General features: G+C 43.1%; 1 protein-coding gene across 1 annotated transcript in view; it reads right to left on the reverse strand.

Annotated features, from left to right (window-relative positions):
* The window catches only part of NOX3 (NADPH oxidase 3), a 56,329-nt gene that overhangs the window by 23,921 nt on the left and 11,665 nt on the right, over positions 1–20,743 (reverse strand). The window contains exons 6-10 of the mRNA XM_045805280.2: positions 19,275–19,456; positions 15,924–16,053; positions 10,904–10,996; positions 8,871–9,124; positions 2,434–2,593 (exon numbers count right to left, since the gene is read on the reverse strand). Of these exons, the coding sequence (XP_045661236.2) occupies positions 2,434–2,593; positions 8,871–9,124; positions 10,904–10,996; positions 15,924–16,053; positions 19,275–19,456 (819 nt within the window). The remainder of the gene's footprint in view (positions 1–2,433; positions 2,594–8,870; positions 9,125–10,903; positions 10,997–15,923; positions 16,054–19,274; positions 19,457–20,743) is intronic.

A 20,743-nucleotide genomic window follows, 5' to 3' on the forward strand; every position in this document is an offset into this window, starting at 1 on the left:
AAATAAAAGAGTAGCTGTTTTGCTTGTTTGGTATCATAGACTGAATGTCTGTGTCCCCCAAAGTTCGTATTTTGAAACCTAAACCTCAATGAGATAATATTCGGAAGTAGGGTAATTGGGAGGTGATTTGTTCATACAAAAGGAACCCTCATGAATGGGATTAGTGCCTTTATTTTAAAAAAACTCTAGACTTCTGTATCTACTTTTTCCTCATTGAGCTGCAAACTGCAAGTCAACAAATTTGGCTCTTGCTAAAAAAAAAATAAAAAATAAAACATAAGACTACCAAGAGCGACCTCGCTCCCTTCTGCTATGGGAAGTTAGAGCTACAAGACTGTCGCCTATCAACCAGGAGGCAGGCTCTCATCAGACTCCAAGTCAGCCAGTCTATTGATCTTGGACTTCCCAGCACTGGAACTGTGAGAAGTCCGTTTCTGCTGTTTATGTGACCCAAGTCTATGGTATGGTGGTATAGTAACCCAAAAGGACGATGACACTTAGTTGAACTTATTGTGGTCTAGAGGAAAGAAGATGAGTCTGCATTGAAGAGTGGATTCGAGCTCACCTGCTGCTATTTATTAGCTCTCTGTGTTTTGGGTTCCCCAGTAGTAAACTGAGGACGTTACTTATCCGAAAGAGCAATTATGGCAATTTGATAAGAGGATGCTATTATTCCTATGAGCTTTGTGATCGGCTTCAGTTTTCTCATTTGTAAATGTGAATAAAAATGGTGAGTTCCTTAAAAAGATGATGTGAGATAGTATGTATAAAATGCCTAACTTCCTCCTGCTAGGTAGTCAAGGCTTGATGAATCTAAGCTATTAGTAGCAGTAGTACTAGTAATCTCTCTACATCTTTGGCAGCTATAATGAACTTTTATATCATTTTATACACATTTACATTACATTATGTACACATCACATTATTGATTTGTCTTATTTGGTATTAAAACTCCCTGTTGAATATGGGCTCTTATTTCTCCATTGTGCAGATGGGGAAACCCAGCTCAGAAAGGTGACTGAGTCACTCAAGACGATTCTTCTAGTGAGGGTGGAATCAGGCTGAGGCAGATTCTCCGGCCAGGGATCCCTCAGTCTGTCTACAAAACAATGGTGGCAGTCATATCTACCATATGTTGGTTATGTCATGGAAAGAGCCAGATGGATCTAAGTTTGAATCCTCATTCTGCCTTTTATTACCCATGTATTTTTAGGGAAGTCGCTTTGGTTTCTCTAAGCTTCAGGGTATTTTTTTTTTTTTATGTGAGAAACAGGCTTGCTATTACCTACTGTATAAGGTTGTTGGGAATTATAACAATCAAATGACAAAATGTATGTCAAGCACCTGTCACTTGGAAACTCATGAAATGATAGCTGATTTTTCTCTTATTTCTTAGTTGGAAAAGCCCCAACTATAGAGATCTTCTGCGGTTGCCCCCGGTGCTTCAAAGAATGCTATTCCGTAATAAATGTTAGGTGGAGAATGTTTCCATGGCTAACTAATCTTAGAAGGATGGGTGAAACAAAAGAGGTTCTTTTCTACAGGACTTAATAGGCTAATAGGTGATGTGAATCTTCTAGAATGGGATTTGTAGTAGCTTAAGTTCTTCTGACTACAGAATTCCCTCTAGTGGACCATAGCACATGAGTGATGTTCATATCTAACTCATGTTAGAGAAACATGCTAATCGAATCAAGCAAATTCCTTTGCTACAGGAGGAAACTGGAGCCAAAGTGTGAAGCAGAGAAGTGGCAGAATCAGGCCCAGAACCAGGCTTGCCTGACATCCTGAGTCCTCCTGAACTGACACCACTCGGTGTTAACATGGCTGCCTTTCTCCTGCTGCTGTAGCTTCTGCCGCTGGTCCTCAGACGGTTAAAGTATGGACCCTCTCTGGGTAGGACAAAAGAAGGAAGGCAACTATGGAGGTGTCTTGTCAGAAAACATTCAAGAAATGACAAAAGAGTTTCGGAGCTTGGCAACACCAAGCAAGCAGGCCAATGGATCCCAACTGTGGCATTTTTGCTTCTCGTCAAGACCCTTGAGGGAGGAAGATGCTGAAAGGCACACTTGCAGCCATAACATCAGGCTAAAGAGCCTAAGGAAAGGGCCGCCTGTTAATATCACTAACAGTAGCCCAGTCACAAAGCCATTTGCAGCCTGTCCATATTTTACTGACATGAGCAATTACATGTCCTGTAATGGCAATGAAGCAATAAAATTTATGTCTTGTCATCTTTAATAAGATTAGACATAACCCTTCTCATAAATGTAATACCGAATGGAGATTTTTAAGAACATAAGTATAGTTAAGGATCCTTGAGTTTATCCCTCATAGTTAATTAAAATCCTCCCCAAGAATTGGCTGATGATAGATAGAAGGATGTTGAACCTTTTAACCCATGTGAGTGTGAACTAATGATTTTTTCCATACCTTGCTCAGCTTCAGCGGGGTTTGTGACTCACATTTGTACCATATAGATTTCAGAAGAGAGGCAAAAGGAGTGACCCCTATTCCCGCAGCAATGCACACGCTCACTGGATAGTGAAATACATCCGTCAGCGCGGTTCCGAACGGCCCGTCCACCGCCAGCCTGCAATCACAAAGTGCAGCCCTGTGACCTTCAGCACGCTCTGCTCTGCAAAATAAAACCATCCTCAACCGATGGTGTTCACAGGGTGTGTTCACTTCTGTGCGCAGGGGGCTGGCTCTGTGCTTGGAGAGGCTGGACTTAGCACGAGGAAGTGGGGGCCATCTCCTGGGGATGGGGGATGCCCAGACCAGCCAGACCAGGTGCGATTCATGGAAGGACTAAGCCTTCTGTGGCTCACGCTCATGCCTCTTCACAGGGCAAACCCTCAAAATTCTTTGAGGCTTGTTTTGGCTCCAGGCATCATGAAGCCTGATAGAGGAGACTTTTTCTTTTTCCTCTTTTCTATTCTTTTCTTTTTTCTATTCTATTCTTTTCTTTTTTCTCTTTTCTTTTCTTTTCTCTTCTCTTTTTTCCTCTCCTCTCCTCTCTTTTCTTTTTACCTTTCTTTTCTCTTTTCTGCAGCTGCCATCAGAGGAATAAAGCAGAAGGTGGTTCAGAAGGCTTATCCGTCCTATTGCTAACGTGCTTCTCCTGTTTTTACTTATTCACTCCCACATCTTAGAATATTCATATAATTTTAGTCTAGAAGCCATTTGTTTGAAATAAATATGATTTTGAGATAATTTCTCAGTTATATGGAATTTCCAAAACTCGTTATTTTGGATGATGACGCAAACTCAAAATCTGGGTTTTTGCCTGGAATGGCACCAATGTTTTGTCTTTGCTTAGCAAATTTTTCTTTGTAAAGATGAAGCATATTTATTGAATAAATACGATTGTCTTTCACATGGTCCGGAATAGACCAGCCCCCGGATTCTACTCCCTTTCTCAACACCAGTTCTCCATACTGGCTTTTCTTTCATTTCCTATAATACACAGTACCCCCCTCCCCCATCCTTCTGCCCCGAGACCTTTGCATATGAAAATCCAAGTAACCGGAAAATACTCTGTCCTAATTCCTTCCAGCTCTCCTGACTTGGTTAATAGTTATCCTTTCATTGGGTCTTATCGGAATCATCATTTCCCTGGGGAGGCTTCACGGACCCCTTAGACTAGGTTAACTACCCTCTTATATAATTTATAGCCCCATGTGCCGGTTCTCTGGAGTCCTCAACACATTCGTAATTTTACAGTTTTTTTGGGCGTGTAAATGATTTGATTTGCATCTGTCTTGATCACTGGACCACAAGTTCTCTGGAGGGAGGAGCCAGGTCTGTCTTTGCTCCCCTCAGCATCCCAGGGCCATGCATGCTCTCTGGCATGGAGCTGTTCAATAACAATTCGTTGAATAAATTGTAAAGGGAATGTTTAAAATATTTCAGTCAGCAGAATGTATTAAATAACCTCAACTATTCCAAAAGCATACATTTACATATGAACAAAGATATGCTAATTAAAAGGCTTCTAAGTTATTCATAACCATTCCCTAAGGGGTGTCTGTTGAAGGCACCTGAGGTTGGCCCATTTGGGCTTACTATGTGTTCATGAAAGTTCAATTGGGTTTTATTTTTAAATATTCCATATGCCAGACCTCCTAATAATTCAAATTAACTCTCCTCAAGTTAATCTTAATTAATAAGGCTTTATTACATATTGATATATGGAAATGGAAGAGTAAAAATAAAAGGTCATTAACCAGAAAGGGTTAGTATCTCAGCCCACTGTAGATTAGTTTATAAATAATTAGATAAGGGGAATCAAGAGAGGAAAAAATGAAACTGCCCAAGGATTAAAATGTCTTACTGTTAATTGTTTTTATAATTAGTTGTATTTGGGATTTATTTGACACTGATTTGAAAAGATAACAATGAAACCGAAAGAAGAATTGTGTTGTATAATCCACAGAAATATGTAATAAACACATTTCCACATAATTAGAATTGAGAATCTAAGCTGGAAATGGCAGGAGAAAATATTTAGTCTAGCTTCCCTGCTATATTCCTATATAGTAGTCCTTCCTTCCACAACCCCGAGAGCTGATCCCATTGTGATGTTAAATTGCAGGGCACCTTGTCCCAGGTAGGGGCAGTTCAAAGTAAGAGATCGTTTTTCTCATGTCTCACTGAAATCTGTCTTCTGAGGACTCACGCTGCTCGCCTTCCTGAGAAACACAAACCAGGTCTCTTCCCTTTCTTGTCTCAGGCCTTTAAATGGTTGATCGTGGCTATCGTGACACCCTGATTGTTCTTTTTTGGACAAAAATGTCTCCATTTCTCAAGACCTCTCGCAATCCTGAACTGGCTTCCTTTGCACAAATTGTTTATCTAGTTCACTCAGCTACTTCCTCTTTGATTTGAACACAGAGTTTAATGATGCAGCTTAGAAAACGAGTAGCTTTTCCAGCATCCCCATCGTGCGGTTCCCTGTTGCTTCCAGTCGGGCGCACACGCACCCACCTCATCGAACTCCACCCTCGACTTTCTGAACCCACCGTCTTTGCGCATCTGCACATTCTCCCCGTCGATCTTCACTTTCACTGACATCTGTGCAGCAGGTGACCTTTCTTAGTTTGCTCATAATAATAATTAACCTTTTTTACTATGCAATATGTGGAGGGCTTTATAAGAACCGTCATGTTTAATCCTAAACAAAGTCTTAGATACTATTATCATCTTTATTTTACATAAAGGCACATAGTTACATACATTCCCTAAGATCACACCCAAAACCGGGGCTTTGAACCCACGCTGTTGGACGTTGGCGTCCTTGGCTCTGGGCAGCAGGTTAAATCACTGAAAACTCTAGCCTCGACTCTGAGAAATTCCTCCATTTTACCTCAGAAGGCAAAATCTTTTGTTTTTTTATTTAAAACAAATTTTTAGATATATTTATTTATTTGAGAGGGGGAGGGGCAGAGGGAAATGGAGAGAGAGAATCCTCAAGCAGACTCTCTGCGGAGTGCGGAACCCCACACAGGGCTCGATCCCATGAACCTGAGATCATGATCTGAGCAGAAATCAAGAGTCGGCACTTCACTGACTGAGCCACCCAGGTGCCCCTTTTTCCTGGGGCTGTATTAAATCCTTTCTGGATTCGAGATAGTGAAAAATTATAGTGTCCTCTCCCATGTGTTTGATTCAATTCAAAATCAAAACAACACTAAGAGATAAAATCATCCTGGGCACCTGGGTGACTCAGTCGGTTAAGCGTCTGCCTTCGGCTCAGGTCATGATCCCAGAGTCCTGGAATCAAGTCCTACTTCAGGCTCCCTGCTCAGTGGGGAGCCTGCTTCTCCCCGGCCCCTGCTCATGCTCTTTCTCTCTCTCTCTTGCTATCTCTCTCTCTCAAATAAATGAATAAAATCTCAGAAAAAAAAGAGATAAAATCATCCAAGGAAGTCGATAAAATTCTGAGTCTTCATATATTGAAGAGTTGAATAAATTGTAGGTTTTTTCTTATTGTTGTTGTTCTGCTAATACATATGCCTCCACATGTATAGAGGCAGAGGTCAAATGAATTTAACAAATGAAGGGAAACTGCATTGTTTCCAACAACTCATTTTTATTCATTCGACAAATATTTATTGAGTACCAACTAAGAGTTAAGGCCTATTCTAGGCACTAAAGACAAGACAACAAAGTGAACCACATGGATAATGTCCCTTTTCTTATAGAACTTCCATTCTAGTGTGGGAAGGTATATAGTAGACAGATAAACGAGCAGATATTTAGTAAGTCAGGGGAGGATAAGTACTATGAGGAAGAATAAAGTAGGGCTGAGGACAAAGCGATTACTGAGAGTCAGCTGGGGTCATTGTTTCCAATGAGGAAGGAAGGAAAGACCTCGTTAGGAGACATTTGAGCAAATACCTGGGGGAGGTGAGGGAGCAGCTTAGCAGAAATCTAGGGAAGAATGTTCCAGGTAGAAGGAACAGCAGTGGTAAAGCTGCTTAGGAGAGTGTGCTCGGTGTAGGAGAAAGACAAGAAGGCTGGAAGAGTGGCTGAGTTCAAGGAGGGGGGAAGGAGGTGGGGCAGGGGAGCCCAGGGAGGACTGGGGGTGGGAGAGAGGGCATATTGTGTCAGGCCGTGAGCTGACAAGGCACCCCACAGATAGAAAGCATATTTAGTTCTGAGAAACATGGTCCAAGTTCTCATTGGGGTATTGGCTGAAATGCCAACTGGTTTGTGAAAGGCAAGGTTGGTTGATAGACCGGATAACTGTATACACTAAGAGTAGAGACCAGGCTAGCAACAGGATGAAAGTATTGATCTTGGCAATGCCAAAAGGAGGGCAGGTACGTGTGTGTGTGTGTGTGTGTGTGTGTCTAGTTTTATTCCTGATTTTGAGCATTTGCGCTGCATTCTGAATCTTAGAATTCTGTTATATTACTTCCTTTCCATGATTAAAAAGAGAAGGACTGCTCTTAAATGGAGGAGCAGTCAGGTGTTGTCATCTGACTTTGGGCTCTGGTCTGACCAGGTGATGCTTGCACTTGGTTTGTTATCATACCACTCTTTAGTTCCAATGTTTGAAATGAGGGTATGTGACTCTTCCTAGCCACTGAACACAAGCAAGCCCAGAGCTACACAGTCACAGTTCAGTGTCCTATGGGAGGGAGGATAGAGGGACAATAAGCTGAGAAGATTCTGTGCCTTTCATTTATTCTAGTGCCTAGTTTGCCACCTGTAAATATTTGTTAAAATAAATGAGGTAAAGCGTCCATACTGGGTCCAGGCATTCATTAATTCCTTCCTTAAATATTTACTCTGTATGCAATACATGTCTGACACTGCTCCAGGCACTGGACATAGATGGCAGGACAGGCAATGCCCTGCCCCCAGGAAGTTCCATCCAGGCGTGTCCTGACAGTGTTTACCACCTAATTTCTTAGGGCCGTGGCCACTGCTTGGTAGTTCCCGACACCCTCCAAGGATGGCAGGAGAAGGAATCTCTTGATGCTTCTTTTGAAATGTCAAATTCTTTCAAAATGTTTTTCTCAATGCTTTTTGTGTGTGTCCGTTTTCCTGGAGCCTTAACCATGGGTGTGGCCTGCTTCTTGGGTCATCCTGCTGGAAGAGTGAGAATCAACTTTAAGCCATTGTTTGCTAAAGGGAGCCCAGGAGCGGTCATTGATACTGGGACCTGGGCTTGTCTGAATAGGATGTTGTCTTTGAATTGTGTCCCCCCAGTTGGTAAGTTGAAGTCCTAACCCTGGTACCTTAGAATGTGACCTTCTTTGGAAATAGGGTGGTCGCGGGTGTAATGAATCGAGTTAAGATGCAGTCATACAGGAGGTGGGCCGGCCCTTAATCCAATATGACTCAGATTTGTAAGAAGAGGCCGGAGAGACACAGACATGAGAGGGGAGAATAGCATGGTATGACAAAGAGAGAGACTGCACTGCTGCAGGTGCAAGCCAAGGAATGCCTCGGATTGCTGGTAAGCCCTGGAGCGGAGGAGGCAGGGCAAGTCTCCCCTAAAGGTTTCAGATGACGCACAGCCCTGCTGTCCTTTCGATTCAGCCCCGGACTGTCCGGAACTGGGAGAGAACACATTTCTGTTGTTGCCGGCCACCCAGTTTGTGTTCCTTTGTTACCACAACCCTAGGAAACGAATACAGATGTCATCTGTGCTTTTCCACCCTTCCCAGACAGACCCTCTGCACATCGACCTTGCAGCAAAGTTAAGACCCCGCGTGCAGGTTGATGTTGATTGCATTGGGCCCCTTGAAATTCTAGAGAAAGGAGGCGGCGTTTTGCCATCTCTGTAATTCTGGCGCCTAGCGGGGGTTACGGATACTTGTTGATACACACACGCAGCACCGACTGATTGAATGGCACTACCTTCTCCACCGTCAGATCATTTTATCACTCTATGAGTTTCAATCTGCAATTGCTTAGCTCTTTTTCCAGTGGATGGGGCCTCCCAGCCTCACTCTGACTGTAAAGCATCCCCCTTCGGAAGACCAAAATAACAAACATAAAGACTTCAGACTGTAACAGCAAAAAGTTCCCAGAACTGTCTTACGCATGGCGGGCTGCGCGTAATTAGCCAAGTGTGGTTTGGAGCTGAGAAAGCACAGTGCTCCTTCTTCCTGGATCACTGCCTGCCTTTGTGGAACATTTGGGTTTTTTTTTTTTTTTTTTAAAGAAATGTACTTGCTTCTACTGGAAATCCACTAAATTATACTCTTTATATAGGTCCTTAAATTCAAAGAAATGGATTAAAACTTGCCATCTAGAATAAAGATATGGCTGGATTTGGGAAGCCTGTTGATGCATGAAAATGCCTTGTTATACTATTCTAACTTATATATAAAAAAGAAACGGGGTCCAACCTTGGCAGGCTCCAGAGCTCCTTCGGGGCTTGTCCCTCTGCCCCAAAGGCTTTACATAAAGCTTCTGTCCAGTCTCCTGCTACCCGGATGTGGACACTGAAGAAGTCCTCCTGAGGGGCGGAGGTGAGGGTGAAGGGGTGCCATTCCAGCCAGGATATGGAGGGGCACTGGATCAGGATGTATTGCCCCGGCGCCATTTTGAAGTCACGCTTTCTCATGTGAAGTTCCAGAACTCCAGATGGGTGGCTCACCACCTGAATCAGAGCAGAGAGTCTCAGGTTAAGGGAGAAGATGATGGCCTTGGCTCCACCAGCGGTTTTTAAATTCTAGAATCAGCTTTTCTGAGGTTTCATTTACATATGCCATTTGCGGTTAGCTTCCAAGGATCTTTGCCATCCCTTTTTATATGTGGCCTGGCAACTCCAGCAAGCACGAAGCTTATCCCCTTCAGAGTGCCGTCCGGAATTTGGGTAGCTGCACCCAGGAGCCATGTGGTATCTGGCGTGTGACTTTATGTCTCGAATGGCCAAGCTCTCGCTAACACAGTTAACCAGGATCAAGAGAATAGGAGCTGGCGTATCAGACATTGCACTTAATGACGCTTAGAGTTATTAAAATACTCACCGAACTGTCTCCATGGTCTTAAAATGAGGACCCTCTTTGTTACCGTTTTCAACGATCCGCAGCTTTTCTCAATCTCTGGTTGATTAGCCCTGTTATTTTTTCATTCTAAGTGGAAAACAATCTTCAAATTCCCTGTGAAATGTTTCGTTTTGTTTGGTTTTTAGTCAGGGCTCCTCCACTGCCCCGCTCAGGCCCTGAGTGAGGTGTGCGGAAGTAGCAGGTGAAGACTCTCATCGCTTTTTTAAGAGCCTTGCCACGTGCCGCTTATCAGAAGGAAAGAACTAATTTCCCTTCTTCGATTTCCATCTTGTTTCCTGAAAAAAAAACCTCTCTAGGCTCCCGTGTCGGTGGAAGGGAGCAAAAGCAAATGTCTAGATCCTGTGACAGTATTTTTCCATTCGGAAGAGAATCTCATAGCATTTTAATCATCAGTTCTGTTTCCCCTCTCCCTACTGATATTTGTTCTGATTCTGCTGTTAAATTGTCTCCCTAGTAACGGCTCTAGTGGATTTCCAGAAGTTTTACTGTCTGGCTTTTGACGTAGCCTGATATCCTTTGGTGCTTAACTTAAAAGCAGCAACAGCAAAACAGCTTAAAACAGAAATATGAAGCAATTTCTATGCATCTGCTTTCACGAAGACCGTTAAGGAGAGAGAGGATTCTGTTAATATTGTATTAGCAATATAAGTTGGGTTAGCAGAGCATTTCTTCTTGGACATTGAAAAAACCCGGGGCAGGGTCTTTGGTACTTTTCAGTCTCTTAGACATATTTTCCTGGTCAAGCTACTCACATCTTCCTCCAGCGTGCCGTAAATTTGGAGAGCTGTGAGGAGGGGTGCAAGTTTGGAAAACACTCCCTGGGGCCCTCACTCACTAGGTGGGGCTCTGCGTGGTCCCTCCTCTCTCATTCTCCCTCTTGCTCTGAACCTGAGGGGGACCATTCCCTGTCCTCTGCTCAGTAGCTTTGACTGGAGCATGTGCCCTTGGAAACGTAAGTCTATTATTTGTGTGTTTGCAAAATCACCATCTTTATGTGTTGAAGGAAGTGATTATATTAGAAGTTACCATAACCAACGTAAAGCGGGACTCAGTCCCCTGCCCATCCTCCCCAACCAACGCCCCCGCCCCCCCTCGATGAAAAACCAAAATAAAGAGCAAAACAGATGATTCCTGGGCTGCACTGTAACATGTATCAGAATTCTGTGTACTGGTTTGGAGCCCCGATCCCTGTCTTCAGTAAAATTAGTCATGCTAAAAGACGTGCGGGATACAAGCAATTATTAGAACAGAAGATGGGCCTCTAAATTACAGACAGTTCTGCAATAAAAATGGCAAATTAAAAACTTGGGCTAATAAAAAATTTGCATCTACACTCAGGCTTTTATTCAGACATAAAGCTACATGCATACCTTGGTAATGACAACTTCTTGTTGAAACCGCCAGAACCTAATTATTCTTTCACACGCATATAAGACCACAGGGCCTAAAACCCATTTCCAAGCCTGTAAAGAGCAGCAGAGAGAGAGAGAAAAAAAAGGAAATGAAAATAGAATCCAAGTATTTTCAGTTTGAACCAAATCAATACATAACATGATGGGATTCAGACATTTTCCTTTAACTTTGGGCCAGTTATCAACAATAAAGATATCTCCTTGTATTAAATACTATAACATTCAATTATTCCTTGAAGTCTACAAGCTTATTTAAGAGATTAAACTCTTCTGTATTGGTTTTTATGCTTACTTGATCAATGATGCCTTTATGTAATTAGAAATAATTGAATTTGCAAAGAAATAGGAAAGCAGATTGATGTTTACATTACATATGATAGGGTCATAAATGCTCCCAACTCAGCCAAAGTCAAAGGCTTACAGAGCTACATTCCTGAGCCAAAATAGGACGTGGAAAATTGAATAATAACATTGTGAACAGTAATTTTTTTGGTCAACGATGCGTCACAACTTCGGGGTCTGCCCAAAGAAGTGCGTGCACACACACACACACACACACACACAGACACACTCACCCAATGTTATCAGGAATAAGACGTAAAGCAGGTGTCTCAGAACTTTAAACATAGGTTTACATTATAGGAACAAAATCCTCCACAGTCTTCTGGGCAATTGTGACAATGAACACTTCAGTCTTCATAAACCCCTTCCTGTGTTAACCTTGTATGAGAACAATCTGTATTACCGATGATCAGTTTGCCAGCAAGCTAGTCTTGTTACCAGTGGTTGTGTACAAACGTAAGGTGTCCTCTTACCCTGGATGGGAAGGACTGGGAACGTAAAATGTTTGAAGACTTATACTAGGTCTGATACCAAACAACCCTATGAGGCATATGGTATTCTCTTCGTTTTACAGAACAGGAAACTGAGGCTCAGCAAGATGGAACACATTGTCTGGGACACAAAGGTAACTAGGGGCACCAGAAAAACATGACTGCAGAGGCATCTGACTGACTGGCCCGTGCATTTACCACGTAATCGTGCTTCTTTCTGTCCTGTGCTGACATTGCTACTGACCCTTGTTTTATGAAACATTAGAGACCCAGTCATTCATTGAATTTTAGGATGTTTAGGGTTCTTTGAAATCTCATCTAATTCTTTATTTAAAAAAGAAAAAACCTGACTTTGCGGGAACAGGTCGAGTGGTGTAGGGAGACAGAACTCGATCCCGGGGAGCCAGGACTGGAACTCAAGCCTTTCATAATTTCCCTATATTCTCTGCTTAGGATTCTAAATGCACCTCGACCTTCCAGGAGCAGGAAAGATGTCTCATCCTTTTGAACTCATGTGCACTAAACCCTTTCTGGCTGACTCACCATCTTTGTTGCTTGTTACTCTTACCCATTGTCCTGTTTGGTCTGGTCTGTTGATGGGTCACAAGCTCTTCAGTGTTACTTTTGCTTCTGTTATCTTTCTTGTGTATTTCTCTTTTGTTTACTGCCGGGTCTGTGTGCATGGCACTTCTGCTCACCTACATCGACCCTCCTCGCTTTTTCCCTGGGAGCCTCTTTTCGCCTGATAAAGGCTCGATTTATGCAGGCAACACAAAGCAATTTGACCCACGTATTCTTTTCTGCCTCAGTGGGGTTCAGCAACGTGTTCAGAATGGCAGAGAGAACAAAGCCTTTTGTCCACCTATGCTGTGGGGGAGGCGGTATGGTGAGCAGAGGAAGGGAGAAGATAGGAAGGGGTAGACATGAAGGATGGGGTTGGACCAAGGGAATGAATCCTTTGGTCTCTTATGCTTGAATGAACCACAAAGTGTTTTGAGAATTGGTTTGGATATTCACAGAAAGGACAGAAAGAATGCAATTCTTTCTATGTGAGCTTAGATAGAGATTTGCGAGAACACTCATATAGTCTCTATGTACTTTTACAAATAATCTTCCACGCCCATTTTAGAGAGTTTTAGGCATCACACACTTCATTTTGGTGGTGTCGAATCAGTCACGGTCTCTGATTCTCCCCCACTGATGAAATGGAATGGATATTTTTCCTTGTACAGTTAGTCGGGAAGGAGAATGTAAGCTATGAATCCTCGGCTGTATCTCTACTCTAGTATAGAAATTGCTCCAGGAGGAGAAAGCCCAGTTTGGGCATACTGTGATACTCCCGGAGCCCCTGGAAGTTAGGGAGTGAGGGACAAGAGTGGCCAGAGGTAAATATTAGGTTCTCGTGTGGCAAAGGCTGGGATAGACAAGTGTGAGTAAAGACAGAAGGAGGCCAGGCCCCAGAGCAGGAAGGGCATGTGTGATGTGATACCAGAAGACCTGTAAACCAGAAGACCTGGTTTGTGGTCTCAGGGTTACCATCCGTCCACCTATGCCTTGCAGCAAATCTTGGGCCTTTTATGTTCAAATCTGTTTTGTAAAATGCGAGAGTTGGGAGAAAATTATTGGTTGACTTTCCTCCAGGCTCTTAAATGTTTTAGCTTTATTCACAGAGATAAATACAGTGTCAAGGGTATGTTTTCAGGGACAGCAGCAGAGAGCTGACAAAGTGAGGAATCGGAGAAGGCTGGAGTTTCAGAGTGAATGTTGAAGAGAGTAGGGATGAAAGTTCTTGGCCGCAGAGTTGAAACGCTGGCTGCTTGGTGTGGCTTTCCTGGGAATGCCCTGTGTGACCACAGGAAAGAGACTAAAACTTGGGCCCTAAGTTCTCCATCTACTACGTAAAGGGGCAAGGCTATTTAGTATCTAAATTTCTTTAATGCTAAAATATGCTATGGCTTCTTTGCTTTATTTTTTCTTCTTCAAAAATACTCAAAAAGTCATGGTACAGTGAATATTTTATGATGGAAATAAAGCTACATTGATTTAAAAGCTGCAATAATGAAACTTGTTTCTTCCACTTTCACTCCTGGTTTTTCATTCCTACCGGAAAATAAGAACATGCTGGCTCTGGTTTTATTTTACATGTGTGTTTATAAATGGCCCCTTTTTCTAGACAATAAGGTTTCCAGGGGAAGGAACCATGTCTCTGCATACCGCGTCTAGTGCAACTCCAAGCCCACAACAGCTGTTTAGAAAAAGTTTGCTGTGCTGACTTGACCTCAGTTAAAGCTTCCTCCTCTACTGTTGACATCATACTCTAATAATTTAAAAAGCATTAGCCTTATTATTATTATTGTCACATGTTGATGCTGTAGTTAAGTAAATTAAGGTGCTTCTTTGGCTAAGAAAGACCAGGTTTCTTTTGAGAACAGGTTCCATGAGCAGCTCTAGACCCTGGAGCCTTGTATGTGTCTGTGAGTCAGAGACTGAAGGGGACTGATAGTATAATTGGTTCCCTCGATCAGTGCGGTGTCTCCGTGGTGATGTTCAAAAAAGCACTCTCCCTCCTAACCTGGGTGGCAGTGCACCACTGAAGGTGAACTGATGAATGTTCTACCGATGAAAGTACAGTGAAAAGGCAGTTAGGAGAGGCCAAGAGGAAGAGACGGGTAGGTGTGGTGCCGTGAAGCGCAGGAGCCCTTCCTTGTCCTTGGGATGCCTTCTGGATTCAGTGTCTATAAGACATCAGAGAGAATATTGTACCTTCAGCCAAGCAGTAATTGCACAGCCCACACATGCTTTGAATCAGGATCCATTAAAAATAATGAGAAGAGTGACAACATGAGTTTGGGTGTGCAAGGAGGTGTAGCAGGGGAGAGTTAACAGAGAGATGGGTAAGTTTCCCCCTTTTAATAATAATTAATGTCAGCATCCGCTGCCGAGCGGGCTCTGGTCTGTATTCATGAGGTGTGGGAGAGTATTGATTTTTTTTTTTTTTTTTTTTATGGAGGCGCTGTAGCTGAAGATTTTAGAGAGGCATTCGTGTTTCTCATTAATATGCAGGCTGGGTTGTGGCTACCGATAGTTGAGTTTAAGACAGAGACAATCTATACTGACCATTAAAAGAACCACAGTCTAATGGGCACATCTATTACAGTTCTCTCAGTTTTAAACATTCCTGCTAGCAGTTTTCACTTTTAAAATCCAGTGCTTACTTTAATATATTCGAGGATTTTAGAAAAAGTCCATCCTTAGAGTCTTCATAAGTTTGATGACTTCATTTCCCGAATCCCCCACTATTTACGCACTATTCTCCCATTTTTAATGACACATATTTTGGGGCACTGTTTCCTTCTAGTTTTAATCTGCTGGCTTCATTGATTTGCTTTTATGTAACACCCAGCTGCCCCACGGTTTGCATTGCTCGAAGAAACCCGAGGAGACCAAATAGGGTCATTATTTCTACTTACCTATGCCGCAACCTGTAATGATGACAGCATGCCCAGGAAATCTTACTTTTGAGATCTTGTGGACCTTATCATCGACTCTAATGAATGAGGTCCCCTTTTGTCTACCATCATTATTTCAGTCATGGGAGCTTAATTAGAACAGGAAGGAAATGCATTTAATACCGCCATTTTTTGGATCCCCAAAGTTGCAGAAAGCAAGAAGGCAAGCTTAATAAAGAGGGCATAGTTCTCCTTTGGTTGTTGCTTAATGTTCGTTGGAGAAGTGGTGCTATTAATTCCCAGAATGGAGAAGGCAGTTCTGCGGGGGGACGGCGAGCTGAGCCTGCTGAGCCGAGGTGGCAAGCCAGAGACATGGCTTGCGGGGCTGGGCCTTCCACCATGACAGCGCTTGCGGGGCTGGGCCTTCCGCTTGCGGGGCTGGGCCTTCCGCCATGACAGACATCCACGTTTAAACGTGAGTGCAAGAGCACTTTTCAAAATGGATAGAATACTTTTGGCAGTAAACCTCTTTTAAAATGATCCATAACTAGATTTCTCCATTAGCACACTTTAAAATAAAGAGTTGGCTTTGTCTAGTGGTGATATGGGCTGTTCTTTTTCTCAAGCATATGAAGCTCTAGTTCTTTGAACTACAGAGACAGCTATCTTTATAACAGCTCTTGGGTTCACTCTTACCGAAGGCTCCTTGCCAGAAAATTGAGGCCTGGGGCACTGGGCCACCTGCTGCCATTGAGCATAGTGGTCTCTACAGAAGGTGACGTTGTGCAGCCGTTGACTCTCGGGAGTTTGGCCTCGAACAATCCGACTTGCCATTAAAACAAGACAAAACAAAACAAAACCTAAACATTTAAAATTGATTTTGTGCAGTCTGGTAATACCACAGATATACATTCCACAGTGGGCTCTGGAATAACACTTCAACTGTCTTGAAACTCGGGCTGTCATTCATTTCTCTCAGCACCTTTAAAAATAGGAATTTAAGAAGCTTCAAGTAACTTTGAAGATCCCAGAAAAGAAGGGCCCCTCTGCGGTATCCTGTGTGAAATTGAAAGTGTGTCTATTAGAGAATTCATAATGAAGGGAAATTGTTTGAACACATCCTTTTGTAGACTGTTGAATTTAATTAGGTTACATTTCGTCCTGATTGCTGATTCGGGCTAATTGGCTAACTTTGTACTATTTGGGTCTTTCACAGATTTATTTAACTTCTACCCTTTTTGGTTTGTTTCTGAGCACCTAGAAGTTTTCAAATGAAGGAGTCAGAAGAAGTGCCCTGAATAATGATATTTTTTCCCCAGCGACCACTAGCAGGCCTAGTGTTTGACAGGGTCAAAATAGGTCGTGGGAAGCATGTCTTGAGGACTACCTGATGAATTTGAGGGAGAAAAGGAAGCCTGCCTTCGTGAATGGAGCACTGGATCAAGAGTCCTGTAATCCTGCTAGGTTATATTTGTCACAAAAGCAGTGCTGACTGACTTTGACAAGTTGCTCCGGTATAAGTTCCTCGGTTTACCCACTGGTGCACCAGGCTGCGAAACCTAAGAATTGAGGTCATGTAATCCGGGAGTTGCTCAGTTCCTAGGTGTTTGTGAATAAAATATATTGGCTTATTTTTGAGAAACGTGGCACTCGCAGACTGAGAAACCTGAGCGTCACATGGGCTCACGTCCTGGGTAGCCTGTGGAGTAACATGTCCCCCTTTGCCTCGTTGGGCACCGGACGGGGGAGCGGCAGTGCCCCTGGGGACCTCGGACCTCGGCTTGGAGAACGGACATTTTGGCCCCTGTTCCGGTCTGTGTTGTGGAAGGCATCCAACCCCCCCCCCCCTTGAGTTGGGTGAGCACAACTATCTGTGAATCTCCATGAGCAACTGATGCCCAGACATGGGGAGGGTGAAGACCAGAGAGGAACCAGAGGAAAAGATTCTGCAGATTTTAACACCATCATTCTCAAGCTCTAGGGAACATTCTCTATATTATCTAAACCTCAGAACATTTCGCAAAGGCAGTATCTTTTTAAAAACTAAAAAATGTTATGTCTTCATCTACGCTATCCCATAATAGAAAGATTAGTGGGCTTTAACACATTCCAATAATCCTCCTTTCCTTGGCATTTTGTATAGAATTTGCAAATTACTTTTTGCTGTAAACAGTAGCTGTGGAATACTTCAAGCTGAGAAGATTAAATGAAGCCCTTATCCCAAAATAAGCCTTTCAACTAAGTTAAAATGACTAAAATATTTCATCTTATGAAATGTTATTTGGATATTAAAAAATATCTCCAACGCAACACTGGCCCATTGAAATCCTCTCGAGTGAATGCAGGGAGGCAGGATCCGGGGGGACGCGTGCACGATTTTTGTGATGAGGAGTTCTAGACCCATGTGGATTAGGAAGAGCCTCTCAAAAATGCCACAGGGGTTAATGCCCCAGCATCAGGAGAAGAATAAACAGAGAAAGGGAGGACTGGCAGTCTTTGGGGTGGAGCACTTTGGGACTATCTGTCCTGTTCCCCGAAATACAGAGTCAGCGTGAGGGATGAAGCATCAGAAGAGTCAGCTGCCCATTTTAAAGACTAGAAAGCCGTTAGCCAGGCAGCAGCATAAATAGGAACACTGATTGACTAGGATTCTAAGGATAGGGGACTGGCAGTTTTTTCGGGTAAAATATGCCCTGGGTGGAGGGCAATGCTTCCTTCTACAATGTCTGCAGGTCGAATGAGTTGGTGGATGGTGGGGAGCTCTCGGGCCTGGGCCGTGGCAGCAGCAGAAATGACCTCCTTCAGGAAGCGGAGGGCTGAGCTGGAGGGAGCCGTTAGTGTGGGGAGGAAGGGCGCAGGAGGGCAAGTCACGCAGAGCTGCCCTACGGCCCGGCGTGAGCCGTACCCTGTCCTGTGTACCTGGCCAGGCCCCGCAGTCTCTGTGGCCTGTGGCCGGACTCTTCTGAGTCAGGGCGGAAGCAGAGCCCCCTCCAGGCTCAGCAGCTGCCATGGTGGGAGAAAAAGCTGCAAGAGAGGGGATGTGCTGGTGCTCGTTCCTGCAGGTGTGGAGGCATGGTTCCTGGGAGCCAGTAAGGAGCTGTTCTGCAGGCCTTGTTACCAGAAAAGCCTGGCTTGTCTGAAGATGGGCGCCCTACATCTGACTCCGGCATTTATTTGTCCTGGGACCTGGAATGAATCACTTAACCCCCTGGACCTGTTTCCTCCTTACGAAATAGGGATAACATCACCCTTTTTATTGGACAGCACTGTTGTTGAGTCATGCACACGAATGTGCTCTGAAAATCGTGAGATGGAGAAAAAGGCATCAGTTTATGAAATAATTAATGTGGGACAAACTAGTGACTAGACATCAACTGGTTAGTTGGTCCAGAGTCATTTGAGACAATTTAAAGATCTGAAGACATTGTATCTGAGCCGCCACTCTAGGTTCCTAATGCAGAGATTAATAGTGTCGGGCAGGTGTTGAATGCCAGAATGGCGTTGTACGGGATGTTTGGGCAAGAAGGAATCCTAGAAGTCAGATGGGGAAACTGAGCTCCAGAGAATTTAAAGGACTTGCTCATGGCCACCCTGATGACTCATGGCAGAGTCTAGTTCTGACTGTCATCTGGCACACTGTTCCCTCCCCACACCGGGTTTCCCAGTGGGTGGTTTGGGTTAAGCACAACTGACATCTGGGTGTCCAAAATATATATCCTGACTAATCCCACATAATTTGGATTGCAGAAATATGTTCTGAACGAAAGACAGCTCTATTGTTTTCCAGCATTCTTTAAAATTTCTGCATCTTATAAACATGTCAAGACTCCCCTACAGAGTTAGCAAGAAAAAGACATTACTTCACCATCTATGTTGCTTATTTTCAGTTACTAAAAAAAGGCGTTTGCCCCAGTGAATGTTCTTTTCCATACATTCTATGTGTCCTTTTGTGTTGCCCGTCATGTTCCTCCATCCGAAGGGCTTTCTAAGATGATTTCGGGGTTCACACACATAAATTCCTACACTCCGAACACACTATGGACTTACCCGGCCCCATGGATAGCCAGACTGATAAAGAAGATGACGAACACATGGTGGGTGTACCAGAACAGCTCATAGGAGACCTGTCTGATGAACTCGGTGGAAGAGGTCATGATCAAGATCAAAGCCAGAGCGATGATCAAGCCGGTAACACCTGCGATTGTCTTTAGCAATTCGGTGACGGTGTTCTAAACAAAGCAAGCACCATGACATTGATACCTTAGTTCTACTTTTCCATTTTAGGGTCAATACTCGAGAGTCCAAGCAGGGGGTAATTCAGAATGTTCTCATCAGGAGCATATTAACCTCAAAAGGGGGTCCCCATATGACTCAAGAAGGGAGCTTCCTTGTCCATCCCTTGCCCCATTTGATGGCAAATGTTTGCTTTGCTCCAATTTCATCAAACGCCATTGAATCATTGACATGTTTTCCATCAGTATAAAGCAACCTTCCTGTCAAAGTTATTACGTTGAATTGAAATGAAGACAATATATGAAAATGCATTTTAAGATAAAACATTGCAAAATAAATCCAAGTCTCAAGTTTGGATTTAAATAAAATAAAATAACAATGAAATAAAAATGTGGATTGCCGTGCTTAATTGCATGTTAACATTAATAAACACTTTTTTTGGAGAGATCCCTCAGGGACATTTCTAATAAAGCAGCTGCACATTCTGTTCTCTTGGTAGTTATTCCTTGCTCTTGCTTTTTAATTGGAAGGACCATGACTTGCATTTCTTTCATGCCACCTCAGGAGGCTTGGAATAAGGCTTTGTAAATCCTAGGTGATCAATAAAGATACAGCTATTCTTATCTGGTAGACACTGCCAAAAGACCTGTGCATTCCGACCTGTGAGTGCAAGGGATGGTTAAAGAGCCTTTTAGAATATGAATCGCAAGGTACTTTGTATTTACTGTGAGTTTTCCATACTCTTGCCAAGTCATTAGTATTCATACGTTGTGTTACTATCATTGAGGCGACCGTGAGCTCAATAAACTCACACTGTATCTTTTGTCAGTAAAATCTCATGAATTTGGGGTGCTTTGAGATCTCAAGGTAATTTGGACAGGGACTTCTTCTTGTTTATTTTTTTTCTTCATAGAGCAAATAGTTGAAATAAAATTGAAAGGGGTATGTCTAAAACATTTAAAAGATATTTTTTTGCAAGTGTACTCAGGCATTTTAGAAATCCATTCGTATCACAGGATGTGCTAATTTCAAACCATCCTTCTCTGCTTATTAAAGCAAATCCCCACTTCCCTTTTCTTGCAACATATTTTTATAGACTGGTTTGAGCAGCCATGTATCCTCTAAAATAACCCCACTGCATCTCTTTAAAAATATAATGTACGCTTCATGTTATGGATACTTTCTCCAAATGTACCAATTTGTATTATCGATCTTTCTCCAAATGCCCTAAAGTAGAGGGTTTCTTGAACTTAATCAGCACTTACATAGTGTATTGCTTCTAA

This window comes from Ursus americanus, chromosome 11, assembly GCF_024610735.1.
Source record: "Ursus americanus isolate L20-20 chromosome 11, mUrsAme1.1.p, whole genome shotgun sequence".
In the NCBI taxonomy this organism is placed as follows: Eukaryota; Metazoa; Chordata; class Mammalia; order Carnivora; family Ursidae; genus Ursus; species Ursus americanus.